This window comes from Micromys minutus (genome assembly GCF_963924665.1).
Source record: "Micromys minutus genome assembly, chromosome: 27".
NCBI classification, from domain to species: domain Eukaryota; kingdom Metazoa; phylum Chordata; class Mammalia; order Rodentia; family Muridae; genus Micromys; species Micromys minutus.
In genome coordinates, this window is record NC_137962.1 from 33,371,425 (window position 1) to 33,389,804 (window position 18,380).

General features: G+C 47.0%; 1 protein-coding gene across 3 annotated transcripts; it reads right to left on the reverse strand.

The window, feature by feature from the left end:
* Nucleotides 1-1,511: 1,511 nt before the first annotated feature.
* TRMU (tRNA mitochondrial 2-thiouridylase) lies at nucleotides 1,512-16,361 on the reverse strand. Of its 3 annotated transcripts, none has more exons than XM_080938833.1 (11): nucleotides 16,239-16,361; nucleotides 12,988-13,153; nucleotides 11,048-11,154; nucleotides 8,602-8,724; nucleotides 6,206-6,378; nucleotides 5,120-5,173; nucleotides 4,979-5,045; nucleotides 3,905-4,005; nucleotides 2,477-2,621; nucleotides 2,085-2,167; nucleotides 1,512-1,934 (listed from the first exon to the last, which is right to left on the reverse strand). In XM_080938833.1, the coding sequence occupies exons 1-11, from the start codon at nucleotides 16,318-16,320 to the stop codon at nucleotides 1,785-1,787; spliced, it is 1,251 nt and encodes a 416-aa protein (XP_080794959.1). In that variant the 5' UTR covers nucleotides 16,321-16,361; the 3' UTR covers nucleotides 1,512-1,784. The 3 variants fall into 3 exon arrangements, with proteins under 3 accessions (XP_080794959.1, XP_080794960.1, XP_080794961.1); XM_080938834.1 differs by lacking the exon at nucleotides 16,239-16,361 and adding an exon at nucleotides 16,049-16,163; XM_080938835.1 differs by lacking the exons at nucleotides 11,048-11,154; nucleotides 12,988-13,153; nucleotides 16,239-16,361 and having other exon boundaries at nucleotides 6,206-6,319; nucleotides 8,602-8,719.
* Between the last annotated feature and the right edge of the window lie 2,019 nt (nucleotides 16,362-18,380).

Sequence of the window (18,380 nt, forward strand, 5' to 3'; positions counted from 1 at the left end):
ACTTTTAATTTGATCACAACTCTTATCAAAACAAAGCCTGTCAGTTTTGAACTGTTTTTATGACCTAAGACTTTATAGATTCAACACTGGAGACTTTTAACTGGTGTATTTATTACTGTTCAGCACTGGATGGCAACACAGGTGAGATGCATCTATAATAAATTAAGAATTTTGGATTTGTACCGGTGCTGTGTTTACTATTCCCACTGTCCTGCTCTGTAAGGCAGCATGGGAGGACTGACAACAGCCCCAGGCCTCTCCTGTGCAGGTGGCAGGCCCAAGCACTGTCCTTTCTATTTATATGCAGGCCTGCTGTGACATGGGTAGACTTGGGCATTGTCTAGTTCTTCAGGTTGTGCTTTATCAAATCTGAGAATTTAAGGATTTATTGTTTCTATGGGTGTTTTTAGCCACTGGCTGTCATCTCTCCAGCCAAGAGGACACTGAAAAATAAAAAGGTGCTTGGGTAGAGAAAGGTAACCAGCGCACTTCACCCATCTGACAGGATCTCTCTCTGAACCTGAGGTTCAGGGTTTTTTGTTTGTTTGGTTTTGTTTTCCAGGTAAACTGGTAGCCAGCAAGCTCTACAATTCCTTCTGTCTCTGTTCCTTCAGGAGATGGGGCTACAGGCCCATGCAGGTCACACGGCAGCTTATGTGGGTGCCAAGTCTGAGCTCTGGCAAGCACTGTTAACCAACTCCAGACCTTCACTGTCCTGGTTTTGTTTTCTGCATCTGCCTTTGCTCCTGGCACTGTGGTGACAGCCTGTGGGGCTGCTGTCCCACTGGTGCCCGAGCGCTCTGGCTCTGCAGCACCTTCTCTGCTTGCTCATTCTGTCCTTCATCTACACTCCGTGTGCGATCTTCAATTTTATAATCTGGTTCTGCACTGCGCCTTCATCTCCTAGGCACAGTGGAATGTTCTACACTCTCTGCTGCTGTGTGCATCTGTGACCTCAGGGCTCTGTCTGTCATCTCTTTTCTTGGCTTTGAAAATTCCTGTGGCACCTTGTTCTTTTGTGCCTGGCCAGGCCTCGTCACTCCATCCCGACAGTGCACTATCCAGCCCTCACCTTAGGTCCTTTATCTTGAAAACTTACCCTTCTGGATAAGAATCAAGACCTTTGCCCCTCTGCATTGTCTCACACATCTGCCAGGTTGTGCTGCCTTTGGGGAAAAAATGGGAGTAGAAAAGTTGTAGGCACTGCTCTGTTGGCCCCCTTCCCCAGGGTCTCCACGTGGTTTTGCTGCACAAGGGCCAGCCCAAGCCTGTAACTCATGCATACCTCCAGGTAAAGGTCATCTGGTGTATTTTTTCCTCACACGTGTTCACGTCAAAGCCAGTGTCAAGTTGACATGAAAACACTGGCTTCCACCTGACATGGCACTGCCAGGGAAGGGCTAGATCACAGGTCAGAATTCCAGACAACTCTGCTTCCCTTTATAAAGGGTTCTAGCCTTCCCATGCCTGCTGCGCCACATTGTTGGAGGCTCACTGTAAGTACAGCCGCAGCAGTCCCCAGACACAGTGGTCAGACTTTGACAGTTTTATTTGATGCTGTTCCTATGCCAGCCTCCTGGACGCTGTGGAAGGGCAGCTCCATCAGGGCAGACCCAGCAGCCAGCACATGCTTCTGGTTTCCTGGAGCAGCAGCACAGCCACTCCTTCCTTCCTAAGGCTGCCCTGGTTCTGCAGCTAATCCGCCCATTGATTCTGGCAGCACCAAGGTCATCACTGACCATCTTGCCACAGACTCTGCTCTAACACTTCTTCTTTGATCTTTGTCAGTCAGGATGCAGGCCTGGGCTGTCACTGGAGACCTCAGGAACCACTCTGGTTTTGTTCTTGCCCTTCTGGAGTGTGTAGGCAGATGGCCCTAACCGCAGGATTTTCCCACTGCCAAGGCACTCCTCACCCTTGTAGAACACTGCAAACTGGAGGGAAGGAGAGGCTCACTGTGTGTTCGTCTGACTCCAGGCAGAACTGAAAGCAATGTTCACACACACACACACACACACACACACACACACACACACACACACACCACCTCACACTGGGTATTCCCCCTTCAATGACCTACTCACCTGTCCCATGGCAAGGCCCCTCACAGCCTTCACAGCCGTCACCCACACAGTGCCATCCTGATTGAGCGTCAGCACACAGGGCACTATGGGGAGAATCATGAAATGGGCATGGGCCTGCCAACCACACCCCCCTCCCTGGGAGAATGACCAGCCTGTGGGTGCAGGGACACCCAACATCCTATCTGCTGAAGGATAGGACAGTACCCCAAATGGCTCAAAGCTGACCTGGCTATGGGCATGACACTTTAGAGCATACTGTAACCCAACCCCTCATACTTGGGACCCTATTTCCCAGCAATTCTGAAGTTACAATATTAATGACAGGGACTTTCCAATGTGTACAGTCTGACCCTAGGGATCTTAGCAACAAGGGCTCCCTCCTATCCAGTCACCTAGTGCCATCTGGTGGCGGAATCGAAAATGGCACTCCATCATCTTGTCTCTGACCAAAGCAGCAGGTGGTTCCTCGGCAATCCAGTGTACTCGGTTGGTCCTGAGCAGGTCCCTGTACAGAGCTGGGTGGTCTACCCGTGGAGCCTGCAGAGCAGAACACAGACATCTTTGATGAAAGCAGCCCTCAGCATGTACCATTAATTTAATAAGAACAATTTTAACGCCACATCCACAAGCCAGCCCATATTGTAGAAATTCATCGGCTTAAAGCTTTGCTCACCCTGGTATTCAGACAAGAAAAGAGAGAAGGGATGGTCATGAGGCGGTAGCAGGGGGCAACGGTGAGATTCTCCCCACACCTCTGGCCACCCCTGCCATGCTCTGAAGACTGTTTCATGTTTCTACAGACGTAGGTCAAACACACAAATGACCTCTTGGAAGGGCCACAAATTCTACCGGAAAGCAGGGGCTGAAGGATGCTGGCCCCACCTACCTGCATGCTTCCAGATGTGCAAAGCTAGCCCTGCACGGGCAGTTATCACATGCACAATTAGTTAATCACTAGTCTCTACACCAAAGAACCCTGGTGTTGCCTATGGCAGCCAAGTCTCCCCTTGGGCAGAACCAGAAGTGCTAAGACCCTGAGACATGTGAGCCCTGATCCAATAACCCTTCTGGCTTTTCTCAGCTGGCATCACTGAGAGCTTATGCTTAAAGACACTTAATTCAAGCCTGAGTTGATGTTTCCCATGCTGCTTCTTCTGGGAAGATGTCTGTCCTGAAGTCTATGGCCTGTGCATCTGTGGATCCTCCAGTGTCTGACTGCACTCGCTGGCAGTTCAGCCTGCCCCGAGCAGGGTTCTCACCCTTGCACTCCTGGGAGCTGGATTCGATGACTGTCAGGGCATACAGTGTATGCACAGGCAGGATGCCAGCAGCACCTACTCCTCTGTCTCCACCAAGTTCATAACCCAAAATCTTTATGCTGTCAACATCTCTAAAGTCCTCTTGAAGAATTTCTGTTCTAGAACCTAGGTCACACTAGAATAGCTCAGGGTCCCATGTAGCAGCTGAGGGCTTTGTTCTAGCCTAACCACCTCAGCCCACAGGACTTCTAGGATCCTTCCGCGGAGGGGGTGGGTGGGAGAGCTGTCTGGGCACGATGACTACTTCCTCTTCGTGAGAGGCCTTAGCAAGTTACCCACTCTCATCCTCCTTTGCAGAACTGGACAGTTTTTCTAGAAATTGGTACAATGACTGGTTGTTGTCAGCTGTAACAGTAGCCTAGTGAGTACTTTATGTGAAGACCTGTTCCCTTGCATCTGTCCCAGGAAGCTATGGAGGCAGGTCTCCTGCTTTAGGCCCTTGCAATGCCAGAAATGCCCATTTTATTGGGACACTAGACAGCACAAGCCAAGCTCACTCACCACAAACACGTCTCCTTTGGTGCCATCCTTCTCCACCACATACCAGGGTTCCCTCAAGCCGCTGATCTTAGCTCTCTGGCCCAAAGTGTACAGGAACCAACCTACAAAATAGTATCCCAGAGGGCATATCTCAGCTCTCACAAATGAAAGGTAATGGGTTGCTATGAGGCATGCTGACTTCAAACTGTGATTCTCTTGGTTTGAAGGGCTCTTAGCCCTAACCATACACCTGTATACAGCCTGCCTCGGGTTCAGGACTCGAGGGATATGACAATGACTAGGATGGTACCGTGTCTAGCACAAATGCCAGCTCTTTCATCTGATGGTTCTGACCCTCATGGGGCTACAGCTCTCAAAGTAGATCCTGTACTTACTGAGCACATTCCTTGTATCCAGACCATACACCCATGTCATGCATGGGGCAGGCCACCTGCTCACTAGCTCTACCTCCACAGGAATGCATGCATGTGCCCTGGCTGAGACAATCTGGCAGAATTCCCGAGTCTCCTAACTGCTGGATGCTAGGAACAGCACTGTCTCCAGCAAGGTCCTCTTCTCCAATAGAACACCCAGTTCAACTGGGTCTCCTCCTCCACAGGGGTCAAGCATGGCGAAAGTAAAATGAGTGTACCCTGTGCTTCCAGTTAGTCCCACAGGTCATGCTGGACATCAAGTCTCAGGAGGCATGTTGCCTCGTCCCCACCTAAGGGCTGTGAGCACTTGCAGCTGCCTCTGTCCTCACTCTGCACAGTGCAGTCATGATGGTCTGGCTCTGTGATTATGTGAACAGGACCCATATGCTCCTCAGTCACCTGGATGTGAGGTCAGTCTCCAGTGGCACGTCCTGCAGTCTCCCACAGCATCAACACCTTACTTGTAATGTAACACAGACACACACTCATTCCAGCTCTGAATCTAATGCCAGTGTTTACAAGATAGAGCATCACAACACACAAAATTCCTGTCAGGAGTGACTGCTCGTGCAACATGTACCCACCCAAGCCTACCCGAGCCCTTCATGGAATGAACAAGAGTTAGCCCTGGCCTTCAATTCCCAGAACTGGCTGGACTCACCTTTATGTGTTCCCAGAACTGTATTATCTTCGATGGAAATAAATTTTCCAGGCCGAGGCTGCAAATACTGGAAGACAGGTTTCATCACTACTGGAGACCCAGGCCCAGAGCAGACAGTCACTCATGTCAGACAACACTCACCTGAAGAAGGAAATGCTCCAAGTTTCTCTTACCAATGAAGCAGATGCCCATGCTCTGGAATGAGAGGAAGGCCAACGTGATGTGGGCAGAAGCCAGGAGGCAAACCAGGGAGCAGAGAGCTGGGCTGGGCTGGGCTGGGCTGGGCTGGGCTGGGCTGGGAGGGAAGAAAGCAGGCTGGGCTGCAGGAGGCTCCAGAGCTCAGAAGACACAAAACACAACTTGAGGGCTTAGAGAATGTCTTGTCTTTCCAAGTTTGGCTTCAAATGTAAATACACTGCATCATTTGCAACTAGACTGTTGGAAAACTCATGAGCAATTCAGGAGAGCAATCTAGACTGCTCAGTGCTGGAGAGCCAGGCCAACTCAGGGCAGCAGAGGAATCAGAGAAAAGACTGGCTGTAGCTGGCTAAACCCTGCATAGCCCAAACAAGAAGCTGACTGTCCCAGAACTGTTCTCAGTGTGTATGTCTATAACAAAGGCAGGGGATCTCTCCATATACTGCAGGAACTCCCTCAGTTCCTACCATGGAGAAATTTTGTCAACTGAGCAACAGGAAAGTCACAGAACAGGCAGGTGACATTCTTTTTGGCAATGTGAACTTGCTGATAAAAGTCATGCATGTTCCCAGAAGAGTGGCGTTAAGTAGAGTAGTGATGATAGTTGAGCTAGCCTCTAATCAAACCTTAAGTACTGGGGCTTCTCACAGCCTTCCAGCTCTCCCTCCACAGGGGTTAGTATGGTCCCTCACAGGGAGCTCTGAGAAGGCAGGGATGAACTGTCTGTTACTGTACTGTATCACGATGGCTGCAGACTCCTGCCTCATAGGATGGATTAGCATAGCTGCTCCCTGCCTACCCTCACCACTGGCTAAGCCAGCTACTATGTCTGCTGAGAAAGCCGTTAGCCACAGCAGGCACAAGAGGAAGCAGGAAGAAGGGAGGCCTCAGGTGCTCCTTGCTTGCAACTGTGATCTGTGGCTTGGCCGAAAGAGCTCCTAGCATAGGGTCCACAGAGCCCAGCCCTGCCTGCACCATGACAACACGCTGGAAACATTCACGAGTCAATAGCAAGCTGCTCACTCCTACCTCTTTCTTCTGAAGCACATGATGGAGTCTATTCTCCGCAGCTATTTTCTTTACAAAATCTTTTGTTAATTCCCCCAGGGGGAAGATGGTTCTTCTTAGGGCATCCTGGGAAACCTGGCTGAGAAAGAAGGTCTGGTCTTTAAAGCTGTCAGCTGCTTGGAGAAGTTTTACGGCTGCCAAAAGTAAAAAACAAAAGTCATTGCTGGAACACAGATAATGACTCTGCTTTAATGCCCTTCTGTGTGAGCATTACCCCAAGTCTGCCAAATACAAAACCCATCTCAAAAGACTATGGAAGAAAAATACCAGCACGGCTAACGCGCAGAAAACTCTGGCCCTGGTTTATTTACTGGGAACAATACAGGGAATGTTGATCTTACATACATTTTTTCCCTGCCAGTTATTTTGATTATAAGACTTTCAAACAGTAATCAACATAAAAGAAAATATAAAAAGAAACAGTGCAGTGAGAAGCACTGGTCTCTTAATAACTCTAGTCACAGCTGAGACCGGATGTGACAGTTCATCAGAGCAGTGCTGAACTGTCAGCAGTGTGCTTCCCTAACAACTGTAGGTGTGAAATTCGCAAAGAAACTTCAGCCCAGCCTCAGTGGAGATGGCTCTGGAGAATGTGCCTCCTTCATGCAAACAGCTTTGTTACACGTCCAGACTGACAACATCCTCTAACATTCTCCACATAACAGTAAAGAATACTTATTGCATATATACAGGCATGATGGCGTCAGCCCTGGTGACTGAGAAGGTGGCCAGGTAAATTTCCCAGTCAGTCAGTTCCACTCATGTCTGTGAGCTGGTGGGGCTGATGGGCAGACCTGCTCCTCCCCCAATTCCTCACATATAGTACCAGGCAACATCCCATTAGTGAAATTCAGAACACTCCACACACAGCAGCTCAACTTTGTTTGTGCACATGCATTTGAGAGTTTGTCCATGTCAGGACACATGTGTAGAATCCAGATGACATCCTCAACTGCTGTTCCTCAGGTGACACACACTTTCTTTTTTAGGATGGTCTCTCTTTGGCTCAGGACTCACCAACTAGGCTACACAATCTAACATATCTCTGCCTCTCCAGCATTCCCTGGCGTTTTTGCATAGGTCCCATGGATTGAACCCCATTCCCCCAGCTGCACACAGTTTAAACCCACTGTACACATCATTGTACAGCAGCCAGTGGTAAGCATCATCCTGCCTGTATGTTTCCAACCACTGGCTTTCACATTTCCTTGTAGTGGAAAATATCACTCATCGTTACAGTGACAACTAAGGTCTGGCCGTGATGACACAGGCCCTGGAAGGCTGTGCTGTGGACTGAACTGCCTCCTGTTTCTGTCCTATTACTTTGTCTGTCAAAAACAATGCTGAAATAAGGCTACAATCCAATCTGTGTCAAAGCAAAATGTTCTCAAATAGGGTTTGTGTGCATTTTTTTCTTAGTTCTGAGTTACTTTGTCCTGGATCCTTTGACTGTTTTTGAGCCTCCCAAGAGCTGACACTACAGATATGTGTACACTACAGGTATGTGTACCACATCTACCTTCTGAGTTACTTTAAAACTCAGTAAAACCTATGACTTTAAAACAGGAAGCAGGGAACACTAACAAAAGTGTCAGAGGGAAAGAGCAGGACAGGGCTTCATCTGGTGAAGCCTGCTACGGTCCAGAGATCATTTGTTTTTGGGACCCTGTTATTCTATCTGTCCCACCAGGCACCACATTATGTTCACATGAAAATAGCTGGTTTCTCAGGTCCACAACCACTACAGCCATCCCTCGAGCCCAAGATCAGTTCTGCTCCGCTTGCGTGATCTACATGTATGATCCCCTAGGACTCAAGACGAGAGCCACAGAAACAGCTTTGGTTTGCCTAAAACACACGCTGAAAAGCAAGCCACTATTAAACTACCGCAGGAATTCAGTCAACATAGTGCTTGGCTCTGTGAGTAGAACCAGAACAAGTGGGGGATAGAGAAAGGTGAGCATGTCCTCAGCACAAGCAGATAGATGTACTTAAAGATGGGAAATGACTCTCCAGCTGCTCAGGACCCTGTTAAGACCATTATCACTGTCAAGGATTTTCCCAAATATTTTTGGAAGTTCAGGTTGCAAACACGTAATAACCTAGATGTAAGTTTCTGGTTCTTCTTCCTCAGCTCTCACCCTGGCTCCCAACCAGGACATCTCAAGGCTCAACCACAAGACCTTGAGGAAGCAACCCTGCTCTGCCTGTGCCTTTGCAAATGTGAACTAAAACCAACTAGCTCACTGGGAGACCTGGGGCTGGGTGGGGCTGGATGATCTGCCCCTGCTCCTGCCATCCTTCTAAGTACCCTGTGCTCACAGAGATTACAGCTCTGACCATGCACTCGGACTTACGATTTCTGACTTCAAATCGATTTCTGAACAGCCCATCTGGTCTCTTAGTGTGCTTTTGCTCAAAGACTTCCTCATCCTCCAGTGACGTCCTTGCATAGTGGCCAGTGGCAACAGCATCTGCTCCTGGAGAGTTTTCAAAACACAAGGATCCAGTGTGAAGCACACTTATTGGCAGTGGTACTAGGGAGTTTTTGAAAACTCATTACAAACTGGAGTCACTTGGAAAGCAAAATTCTTCTTTTTTTTAAGATTTATTTTATTTATATGAGAACACTGTAGCTGTCTTCAGACACGACAGAAGAGGCATCAGATCTCATTACAGATGGTTGTAAGCCACCATGTGGTTGCTGGGATTTGAACTCAAGACCTCTGGAAGAGCAGCAGTCTGAAGAGCCATCTCTCCAGTCCAGAAAGAGGAATTCTTAATTAAGAAAATGTCTTGGGGCTAGAAAGATGGATGGTGGTTAAGAGCACTGTCTACTCTTTCAAAGGACCTGGGTTTTGTTCCCAGCCAGCACCCACATGGCAGCTCACAACTGTCTGTAACTCCAGCTCCAAAGGATCTGACACCCTTACACCAGTGCACATAAAATAAAATTAAATGAATTTTTAAAAATCTCCATCAGATTGGCCTTAGGAAATTGTGTGTGGCATTCTCCCTCTCTCCCTCTTCCTATTCCTCCCCAGCCCTTCCTTCCTTTCTTTTTTGAGTCAGAGTCTCTGCATAGTGCTGGCTGTCCTGAAACTCACTATATAGACCAGGCTAGTCCTGAATTCCTGGTCTCCCAAATGCTAGAACTAATCTAATGGTTATACCCAGTCTATACCCAGCTGTGGGACATTTTCTTGAAAAATGACAGATGTGGGCAGCATTACCCCTGCAAAGATATTCTTGTCTTATAAGAAAACAGGCTAAACAAGCCACAGGGAATAGCCAGTAAGCCACATTCCTCTGTGGTCCCTGCATCAGTTCCTGCCTTGGCTTCCCGATAATGGACTGTGATTGGAACATGTGAGCCAAATAAACCTTCCCTATGTTGCTTTTGGTCATGCTTTTTATCACAGCAATAGACAGTGAACTAAGATACCAGCCTAGATAAAGAAGCACACAGAACAAGCCTCACTGAAACCTACCCACCTTGGTCTACACAGAGCACAGGGCACAGAGGCCTAAGAGACAGCTCACTAGGTAGGCAGGCTCCCTTCAACTCCTAATATGAGCTAATAGAACCTCACATCTTTAAAGAGCCTTCCCAAAGTCAATCTGCTCAGTCTTGTCTTACACACATAAAGATTTAAGTACAAAAAAGTTATCAGTTTTTACAACACTAAGGAAACATTGAAAACCAAAATATTTAACAACAGGAGGACATGGGGTGAATTCTGAGGCTGCAGCCCCAGTGGGAATGGACAAATAACCGCAGAGGGTTACACAGAGGAGAGTGATGTCATAGCAAACCCTTGACTTTTAACTTAAGAACAAATGGACACCTGCTGGGAGCCTGCCCCGTGGTTCTCTCTGGAAGGTAGCTAATTGGGCAGAGTGTTGGTGGAGGCAAAACTTGGTTTTGCCACTGTAAAGGTTGCTTAGTATTAATTTACTGATTCCTAGTTATACTGGGGCCAGAAGCCAAAGGCTTCACAGGAATTGTCACCTTTTTCTTAGCGGAGTTAGGAATGGAGTCTCCAGATAAGCTGGTTAACTCTTTGTGAACCAGAGAGGAAGAAAAGAAAAAGAATTAAGATCCTTTACACAAACAAATTTGCATAGACACATATACATTCATACTCTGGCCAGGCCAAACCTTCTGTCTCAATCAACTCCACAAGTATTCATGCATGCTTACATACATACACACAGACAAACAGACATATGAATTTAGATGGCTGGATGGATGGATGGATTGATGGATGGATGGATGGATGGGGCAGAGGTCCCCAAGCCACCATATCATACCATCTTTCTTTCCTCATACTTTAGCTATGAAGAATTTGTGTCTGGCCTCAAACACACAATAGTCCTTCCTCAGCCTCAGCACTAGGATGACAAGTGTGTGCTATCACTTTCTGTTTGGCAGACGCATCCCACGTTCCAGCTGACACAGGTGACCCGAAGGTTTCCACTCCTGCCGTTGTTTTTCTCCTCACTGATGAGCCTTCTCAAGTCACTACTGATTTAGATCTGAACCCGACTTCCCGAGAGTCCTCTGCTTAGGCTACTGCCACCTCTTAACCTTTAAGTCAATGGCCAAACACAGCTTCTCTCAGATGTGCCTGCCCATGGTGGAGGGCATCCTCTCCTAATGTTCACGATGAACTAGAAAGCTTTCTTCTTCAGTGAGTGCTTTCATTCTGAAAGACAAAACTGTCTACACAATTCTGGCTTCTGGCTGTGTCCAAAGCTACGATTTTTTAACAAGCGAATGAAGAAATGTCAGTTCCTTACCAAGATTGTCCACAGCATAATGATAAAAGCAACTGAACTTGATATGCTTATTGCAGCTGATGTCGGGATTGGGGGTCCTTCCTTTCTCATACTCATTCAAAAAGTCACTGAAACAAGAAAAAGACTTCAGATCTAAGTGATACATTCCTTAAAAACAAGTGAGGTTTTTTTTTTAAAGAGATGCTTGTCTAATGTCAAATTTCTCTTTATTATTCCAATGAGAACTTCACTATCAAACCATTTTCCTGCTCTATCAAGTGACTTCTTAGAACTCACATGTGAATGAAAATGGCCCCCATAGTCTCAGATGTATGACTACTTGGTCCCCAATTGACAGTGGTGTTTGTGCAGGTTTAGGAGGTGTGGCCCTGGTAGAGGAAGTGTGTCACTGGCAGTGGATTTTAAGGTTTTAAAAGCCACATACTGTTCCCAGTTCACTCTCTGCTGCTGCTCCCAATGCCACAATGAACTTTTATCCCCCTAGAATAAACTCTTTCTATTGGTTGGTTTGGTCACAGTGTTTTGTCATAGCAACAGAAAATACCCCAAACACTTGTAAATGGATAGTCACTGTTCTAGAACCTTATATGACTTCAACTTGTGTCTATAATGTTCCTGGCAGGTACTGGCATTATCCTTAATTTAAAGATAAGAAAACTGAGACTTAGAAAAATCAAATAAATTGTCCAAGGTTTTCTAAGTAGCAAAGCTGAGTCTGAGGCCTTAGGCAAGGATAACCCAGAGTGAACATGGCCTGTTCACTTGGACATGTGCAAGGGCTTCCAAGCACTGCAGGGTTCACCAGAAACCAGCCATATCTTTCTCTGCAGGAAGAAGTGGCTAGGCCAACTTCCTTGCTCCTGAGATGAATGAGGGTCATTCTCCCTGCTCACAGTGGCTCTGGAACCTCACACAACAGCAGGTATTCAATCCCTACTTGAAGCTGCTCAGGCCCCTCCTCTTCCATGAGGCTGCCAGACCACATTCCATACCACACCCCGCTCCCTATTCTCAACCCAGGGAATGTCCTCTACCATCAACACCTCCGGTAAAGAGCCTATCACCCAACTAGACAGCCAATTCCTCTAAAACAGGGCCATGGTGTACTCTCAGATGTTGCACATGATAAACATAATACAGTGTTTGATTTGATAAGTTTGTCTAGCTATTTCTTGTTTTCAAAAGGTAAGGCTAGTGCCTCACAAAACTCTTCCCTTCCAACCTCCTGTCTTGCCTTGTTTTCTGTTGCTGTGATAAAGACCATGGCCAAAAGCTACTAGGGAAGGAAAGGGTTTATCTGGCTTACATGTCCTGATCACAGTCTATTTTTATGGAAGTCAGAACAGGATATCTGGAGGCAGGAACAGGAGGCAGACACTGATGCAGAGGTCATGGAGGGGTACTGCTTACTGGCTTGCATCCCATGGCTTACTCAGCTTGCTTTCTTATAAAGACTGGGATTGCCTGCCCTTTGCTGGGCTACGTCCTCCCACAGCTGCCGTTAATCAGGAATACAGCCCACAGACTTGCCTATATTTTTGCAGTTGAAACTCCCTGTCCTCACATTATCCAGGCTTTTGTAAGTTGATAAAAAACAAACCAGCCAACCCTCAGCAGAACATCCTCAAAACCAGCCAACCCTTCAGCAGAACATCCTCATAACCACTTACACATGGTGTATGGGGACTGACTGATACTCATCCCCCAGCACCTTCTGGGGAGCTCTCAGCCCTCACTCTTCAAGCCATGGTTCAGAAAAGCATTAGCAAAACCTCTGGCAGGTGGAAAGTACCCAAGAAAGAGTGTGAGGGTGCTGTGGGCCAGGTCCCCAACTTCAGCACAGTCTTGGCCACCTCTGTGGAGAAGCAGTTTCTAACCAACCTTCCTTGGAAAAGCTTCCCAGCACAATAAACCCTGCCTGTGCAGCGACCTGAACTCACCTGAATACATCATTCCAATACTCCTTTACATAGGACACTTGGTGGAAAGGGATGTCTAAGATCTGACAAACTTTATATGCATCTTCACAGTCCTTGTCTGCAGCACAAATGCCATGCTCATCCAGAGAGTCCCAGTTCTTCATAAATACCCCTGTCACCTGGTAACCTGAAGAGAGAAGTTAGAATAAAAAGCAGGGCCTTCTGTGTTCCAGGCAGTTCTGAGACACCACTCCCCCCAATCCCAATGTCTCTGTATGTTTTGAACTGCAGTCCAAACCTGTCATGTGGCCTAGGGCCTGGTTTACATTTTAGTGTAATACCCGGGGGCACTTCTTCCCTTTAGCCCTCATTGCACTGGTTCTGGCAAGGCCCCCATTTTGAAGTATATTGTACACTGAAGTTATCTGTGTCCCCAAAGTAAAAAAAATGAGCTTTCTCCCATGTTGTGTCTCTACATAGGTATCAATGCAATGTGTAACACATGGCAGGGGTGTCTCAGATAAATAGTGAATGACTGAATGGTGAGCAGAAACTCAGATCCCAATGTGAATACAAGCTACCATCCAGCCAGATGTGGTAACACATACCTATAATTCCAGTACTCAGAAGGCTAGGGCAGGAAGATACTTAAAAGATTAATCCCAAGCTACATATCAAGGTTCTTTAAAAAAATAAAAATAAAAAAAAGGATCAGGGCTGGAGAGATAGCTGTGGGGTTAAGAGCATTTGCTGATTCTCCAGTAGACCCAGGTTCAATTCCCAGCACCCACATGGTCACAGCCACCTGTAACTCCAGTTCCAGGAGATCTGATGCCTTCTTCTGGCTGGCCTTAACACCAGGTACACACATGGTGCAGAGACAGACATGTTGGCAAAACATTCATACAGAATTCAAAATATTTTTAAGAGAATCACTGTTCAGTTATTTTTAAAGTAAACTATTTTAAAAGTTATCCAGTTATCAAATATAAAGACAAACTGTTGAAATTTTATCACCCAGAGGGTATACCTCCAAGTATGTATATGTATGTGTGTGTGTGAATATATATATATATGTGTGTGTGTGTGTGTGTGTGTGTATATGTGTGTGTGTGTGTATATATATATATATATATATATATATATATATATATATATATATATATATATATATATATATATATATTTGGTGCAATTCTCAACACCAAACATTTAAATTAAAGTGTTGGCTATTCTATAGGGCTCTATCATTCACATATTTTATGATCCATCTTCTCTACTGTGACAAATACACAACCAAATTTCACACAGGCCAACACTGGCCCTCCAGTGTCTCTGAAAACTCAAAGATGTTCACCCTGCATCAAAACCCTGTTTCTCTTTAATAAGTTGAATGTAAGGAAAGACAGGGCACTGTATTAAGAGCTTCAAGTGTTTGATTACTCCCTTCTCCCCCCCCCCCAAAATTCCAGGAATTTTGCTGACAAACCTTTAACCAATAAAATGCCACACTCATGAAAGTTACCCACAGCCTGGTATGGGATGAGGCCGTCTTTTGTGTCTGGAGGCACCTGACTGTGCTCTACTGCAGAGATTAACCATGCTAGGCTCAGGTCTTGAGCTAGTCTTACACTTAACTTACTAATGCAGAGATGGCAGCACAATGCAATCCTGTGTACCAAGAGCTAATACAGGGCATAAGGAGAGACCCAAACCCACAACAAGCTTGTAGCACAAACTACACAGAGCTTTAGGACCCCCCCCACCCCTGCCATTCCCATGCCACAACCGCCTGATTGACTGTCTCACAGAGAGACAAGACCTACTTGCAGGGGGAAAGGCACTCAAGAACTGGTCAATTTTCTGTGGATTGCAGGATGGGACATCACCTGTAAGAGCCCTCAATGCCAAAATGAGAGGATGTACTTTTTTCTCTCTCTCTGTTACTGATATGTCCATCAGTTTCTTTCATGAGAGAAATCCAAGGAAAGGTTAAAAGTTAGATGTACCAGTCTGAGGGGAGAGAGCCTATGTTTTGGCTAAGTTTCTATTGTTATCCTCAACACCATGACCAAAAGCAACTTGGAGAGGAAAGGGTTTATTTGGCTCTAAAGGTCACATTCTGTCATCAGGGGAAGCCAGGCAGAAACTCAGGTCAGGAACCTAGAGGCAGGAATTGAATCATAATAGAACACTGCTTACAAGCTTGTTCCCTTGGCTTGCTCAGCCTGTTTGCTTATACAACCTAGGACCACCTGCCCAGGAATAGCATTATTCATTATGGGATGAGCCTTCCTACATCAATTATTAAGAGAATGCCCCACTGACTAGTCTACAGGCCAGAGTGATGACATTTCTCAGCTGAGGCTACCTCCTCCCAGAGGACCCTAATATAGGTCGCATCGTTTTTCTGTCACATAAAAACTAGCCAGCAGTTTATCTTCCTTAAGTAATAAAATAATAAATCTGGAAGAATGAGGCCAACCTACTGCATTTCCCAGGGTATCTAGTTACAGTCCTCATTGGAAACCTTCAAAAAGACACACACTGCCTACTCAACATTACCCCCAAACTCCCTAATACAGTATCAGCTTCAACAACTGGGGATTAACCCCACTACTTGCTCTTCTGGCTAGCACTCTCTCCTGACTCCTGCCTGTATTATTATTGCAGTCAGTTCTTTGTAGAGAAATCCCACTGAGCTTCCTCTTTCCTTTCTCAGCATAGCACACACGTGTCTGCTGTGGCTCTTTTACTCTGTCATAGCAGCTGTGATTGTTAAGGAATCGATCCTGCTTTCCGACATATCTCCGCATGACTAACCCTTTCAATACATACTATATCATTTAATCTTTCTAGTCACCACAAATTACGGGTCATCCCATTTTACTAAGGAGTGCTTAATTAACTTGCCAAAATCCAGGCTCCTTGCCCGCGCCTCTGCACAGCACGTGCCTCGGGGAAGGTAATCCACGGCTGAGGCTCCATTAAAAACTGCCAGGTGAATGCTTAAAGAGGTTAAAATAAGGTGGGGCCACACAGCAGGAGGAATTTAGATAGGTAGTTGGAATCAGATTCGAACCTAAGGACCCACGGTCAGAAAGAATTAGTAGCTGTTCAGAGTGAAGTCTGTCATCCAACGGAGAACACAGGAGTGATTTTGTCAGCAGTAGTTGGCGGTCCTCGACTGGAGGCCCGCGGAGTCTGCAGAGGCCAGGCCTCGGACCTGGAGGAGCCAAGCTCCTGTTCCCAGTGAGGAACCCTGGCCTCACCTCTCCGCCGCAACAGCAGCGCGGCCACCGCGCTGTCCACACCGCCAGACAGGGCGCACACGACGTGCCTCAGAGCTGACATCTGCCTACACCGCAACTCTTAGCAGCAGCTTCCCGGCTGCGTCTACAACACGCCGGAAGTCCCAGACTCCGGGGGGACGTCCTCACTCTTCACCCGGCCGGAAACGTGCTCCTTTCACCCAGTGTTCTGCCGGCTTTCGGGTTCCGTGCGGCGGATTGGCTGAGAAGCACTAGGTGGCGGCGTGTCCCCGATAGGTCAGCGATGAGTTGGGCGGGGTGGGTTTCTTAGCCACTAACCGCTGCCCTTACGACTTTCCTGTGCTCAGCTGGTGCTCCTGGGTCAGCTGCACTAGAAACAACCCCGCTCGGGCTTGAGGTCTCAAAGGCGCTCCTGGGCACACAGGGGCGGGATGCTGTGTCTGCAGCTGGGCTGTCAACACGTTCTCATTGAATTTAAGACAGACTAGATGTCCCCAGCGGCATCTCCTGGTGCAAATGCCTGAGACTGCTGCGGGCCTGGCGGAGGACAAAGCAGAGTGGACTGTTGCTCAGTAAGGCTTTCCTGCTCGCTTAGCGCGTTAGAGTAGGCAATGGGAGCGCTGTTACCAGGCCCAGACTGAGCTGGGAAGGATGAGCCACCAAAGGTTGGAAGTGTTGGGAGTCACACCTGTTCGTGCTGGTGCCTGTAGCCATAGATACAACACAACTTAAGAGTATGTGTTTTGTGGGCCATTCTTTTTTTTTTTTTTTTTTAAGGTGTATTTATTATATTTATATGAGTACACTGTAGCTGTTTTCAAACATACCAGAAGAGGGCATCTGATCTCATTACAGATGGTTGTGAGCCACCATGTGGTTGCTGGGAATTGAACTTGGAGAACAGTCAATTAGTTAAGGCTCTTAACCACTGAGCCATCTCTCTAGCCCTCATAGGCCTTTTGGAGGATGTTCCTGGGCACACCGCACTCTGCTGAGTCAGCTCTAATAAGTGGATGCTTCTGGAACCTCAGGCTGGAGCTGTGGCTCTTCCGAATTTATTGTGGGGAGCCTGACACATGACAGATGTTGGGTGGCTGCTGGAAGAAGCTGGATATATGTCCTGGGCCCAGAGGAGGTTATGAGCAAAGAAAGCCAAGTAGGAGACCTGGGCAGGTTGGCAGGCAAGAGGTTAGGGGGCCCTGTCTATGGAGTGTTCTAGCCTTGAAGCAGCCTTGAGGACCAGGATCTCTCTTCTTTGGTGTGGGCATTTAATATTGCAAAGCTCATTTTTCCTACCAGAGCCTATGGTAGTGCCAACCACAAAGTAGCAGAAACCTGACAAACCTATGTTAGAATTTTTGCCAACTTGATACAAGCTAAGGCTATCTTGGGGGGGGGGGGGTCAATTGAGAAAATGCTTCTATTAGATTGGCCCTTGGGCAAGTCTGTGAAATTTGTTGCTTGATGTGAGAGAGCCACTGCAATGCAGACAATCTTGGGTTGTAAAATCAAGCAAATTAAGCCACGGGGAGCAAGCCAGTAAGCGTGTTCCTCCGTGGTCTCTGCTTCAGTTCCTGTCGGAATTCCTTCTCAAGTTTTCCTTCAGGTTGGTTTGTGATTAGAATGGGCAAACCACATAAATGAACCCTTTCCTCCCTGTGCTGCTTTTGGTCAGTATTTTATTATACTAGAAAGCAAACGTTTTCATTCATGCACAAGGTTGTCTGGCTTCTCTATAACTCTCAAAGTCTGCAGTGTGATACACCATGGACAGCTTTGGCAAAGACAACATGGAAAAGTGCCTGTTTCAGAAACACTGCCCCACGCAATGGTTAAAAATAAATAAACGACTGAATGAATCACAGGGAAGCAAGCCTCTGCCACTGGGAGGGTAGCGTTTACATCATCAGCCTGTGTATACTTCATGCCAGCCCCTCAGCTTAAGTCTCCAGTGTCATAAAGCTGACCCTTCTGAACAGTCAGCTTAGGAGCTATGAAGAGGAAAAACTTAGCAGAAAGCTGCCTTTGAGCATCTTCAGAGAGAAAAGGAGAGGGATTACAGCACACGCTGCCAGACATCAGATGCCCTGGTAGACAGAGCAGAGCTTGGCTGCATGAAGCACGCAGACAGAGCCAGGACTA

What these genes read in the sequence shown, in the direction of transcription:
- TRMU (XM_080938833.1), bottom strand. Translation starts at nt 16,320, where the DNA reads ATGTCAGCTCTGAGGCACGTCGTGTGCGCCCTGTCTGGCGGTGTGGAC. An exon ending in TTATGCTGTGGACAATCTTG is followed by an intron (nt 8,725 to 11,047) that starts GTAAGGAACTGA and finishes AAAACTCTCCAG; the next exon opens with GAGCAGATGCTGTTGCCACT. An exon ending in TCGATTTGAAGTCAGAAATC is followed by an intron (nt 6,379 to 8,601) that starts GTAAGTCCGAGT and finishes TACTTTTGGCAG; the next exon opens with CCGTAAAACTTCTCCAAGCA.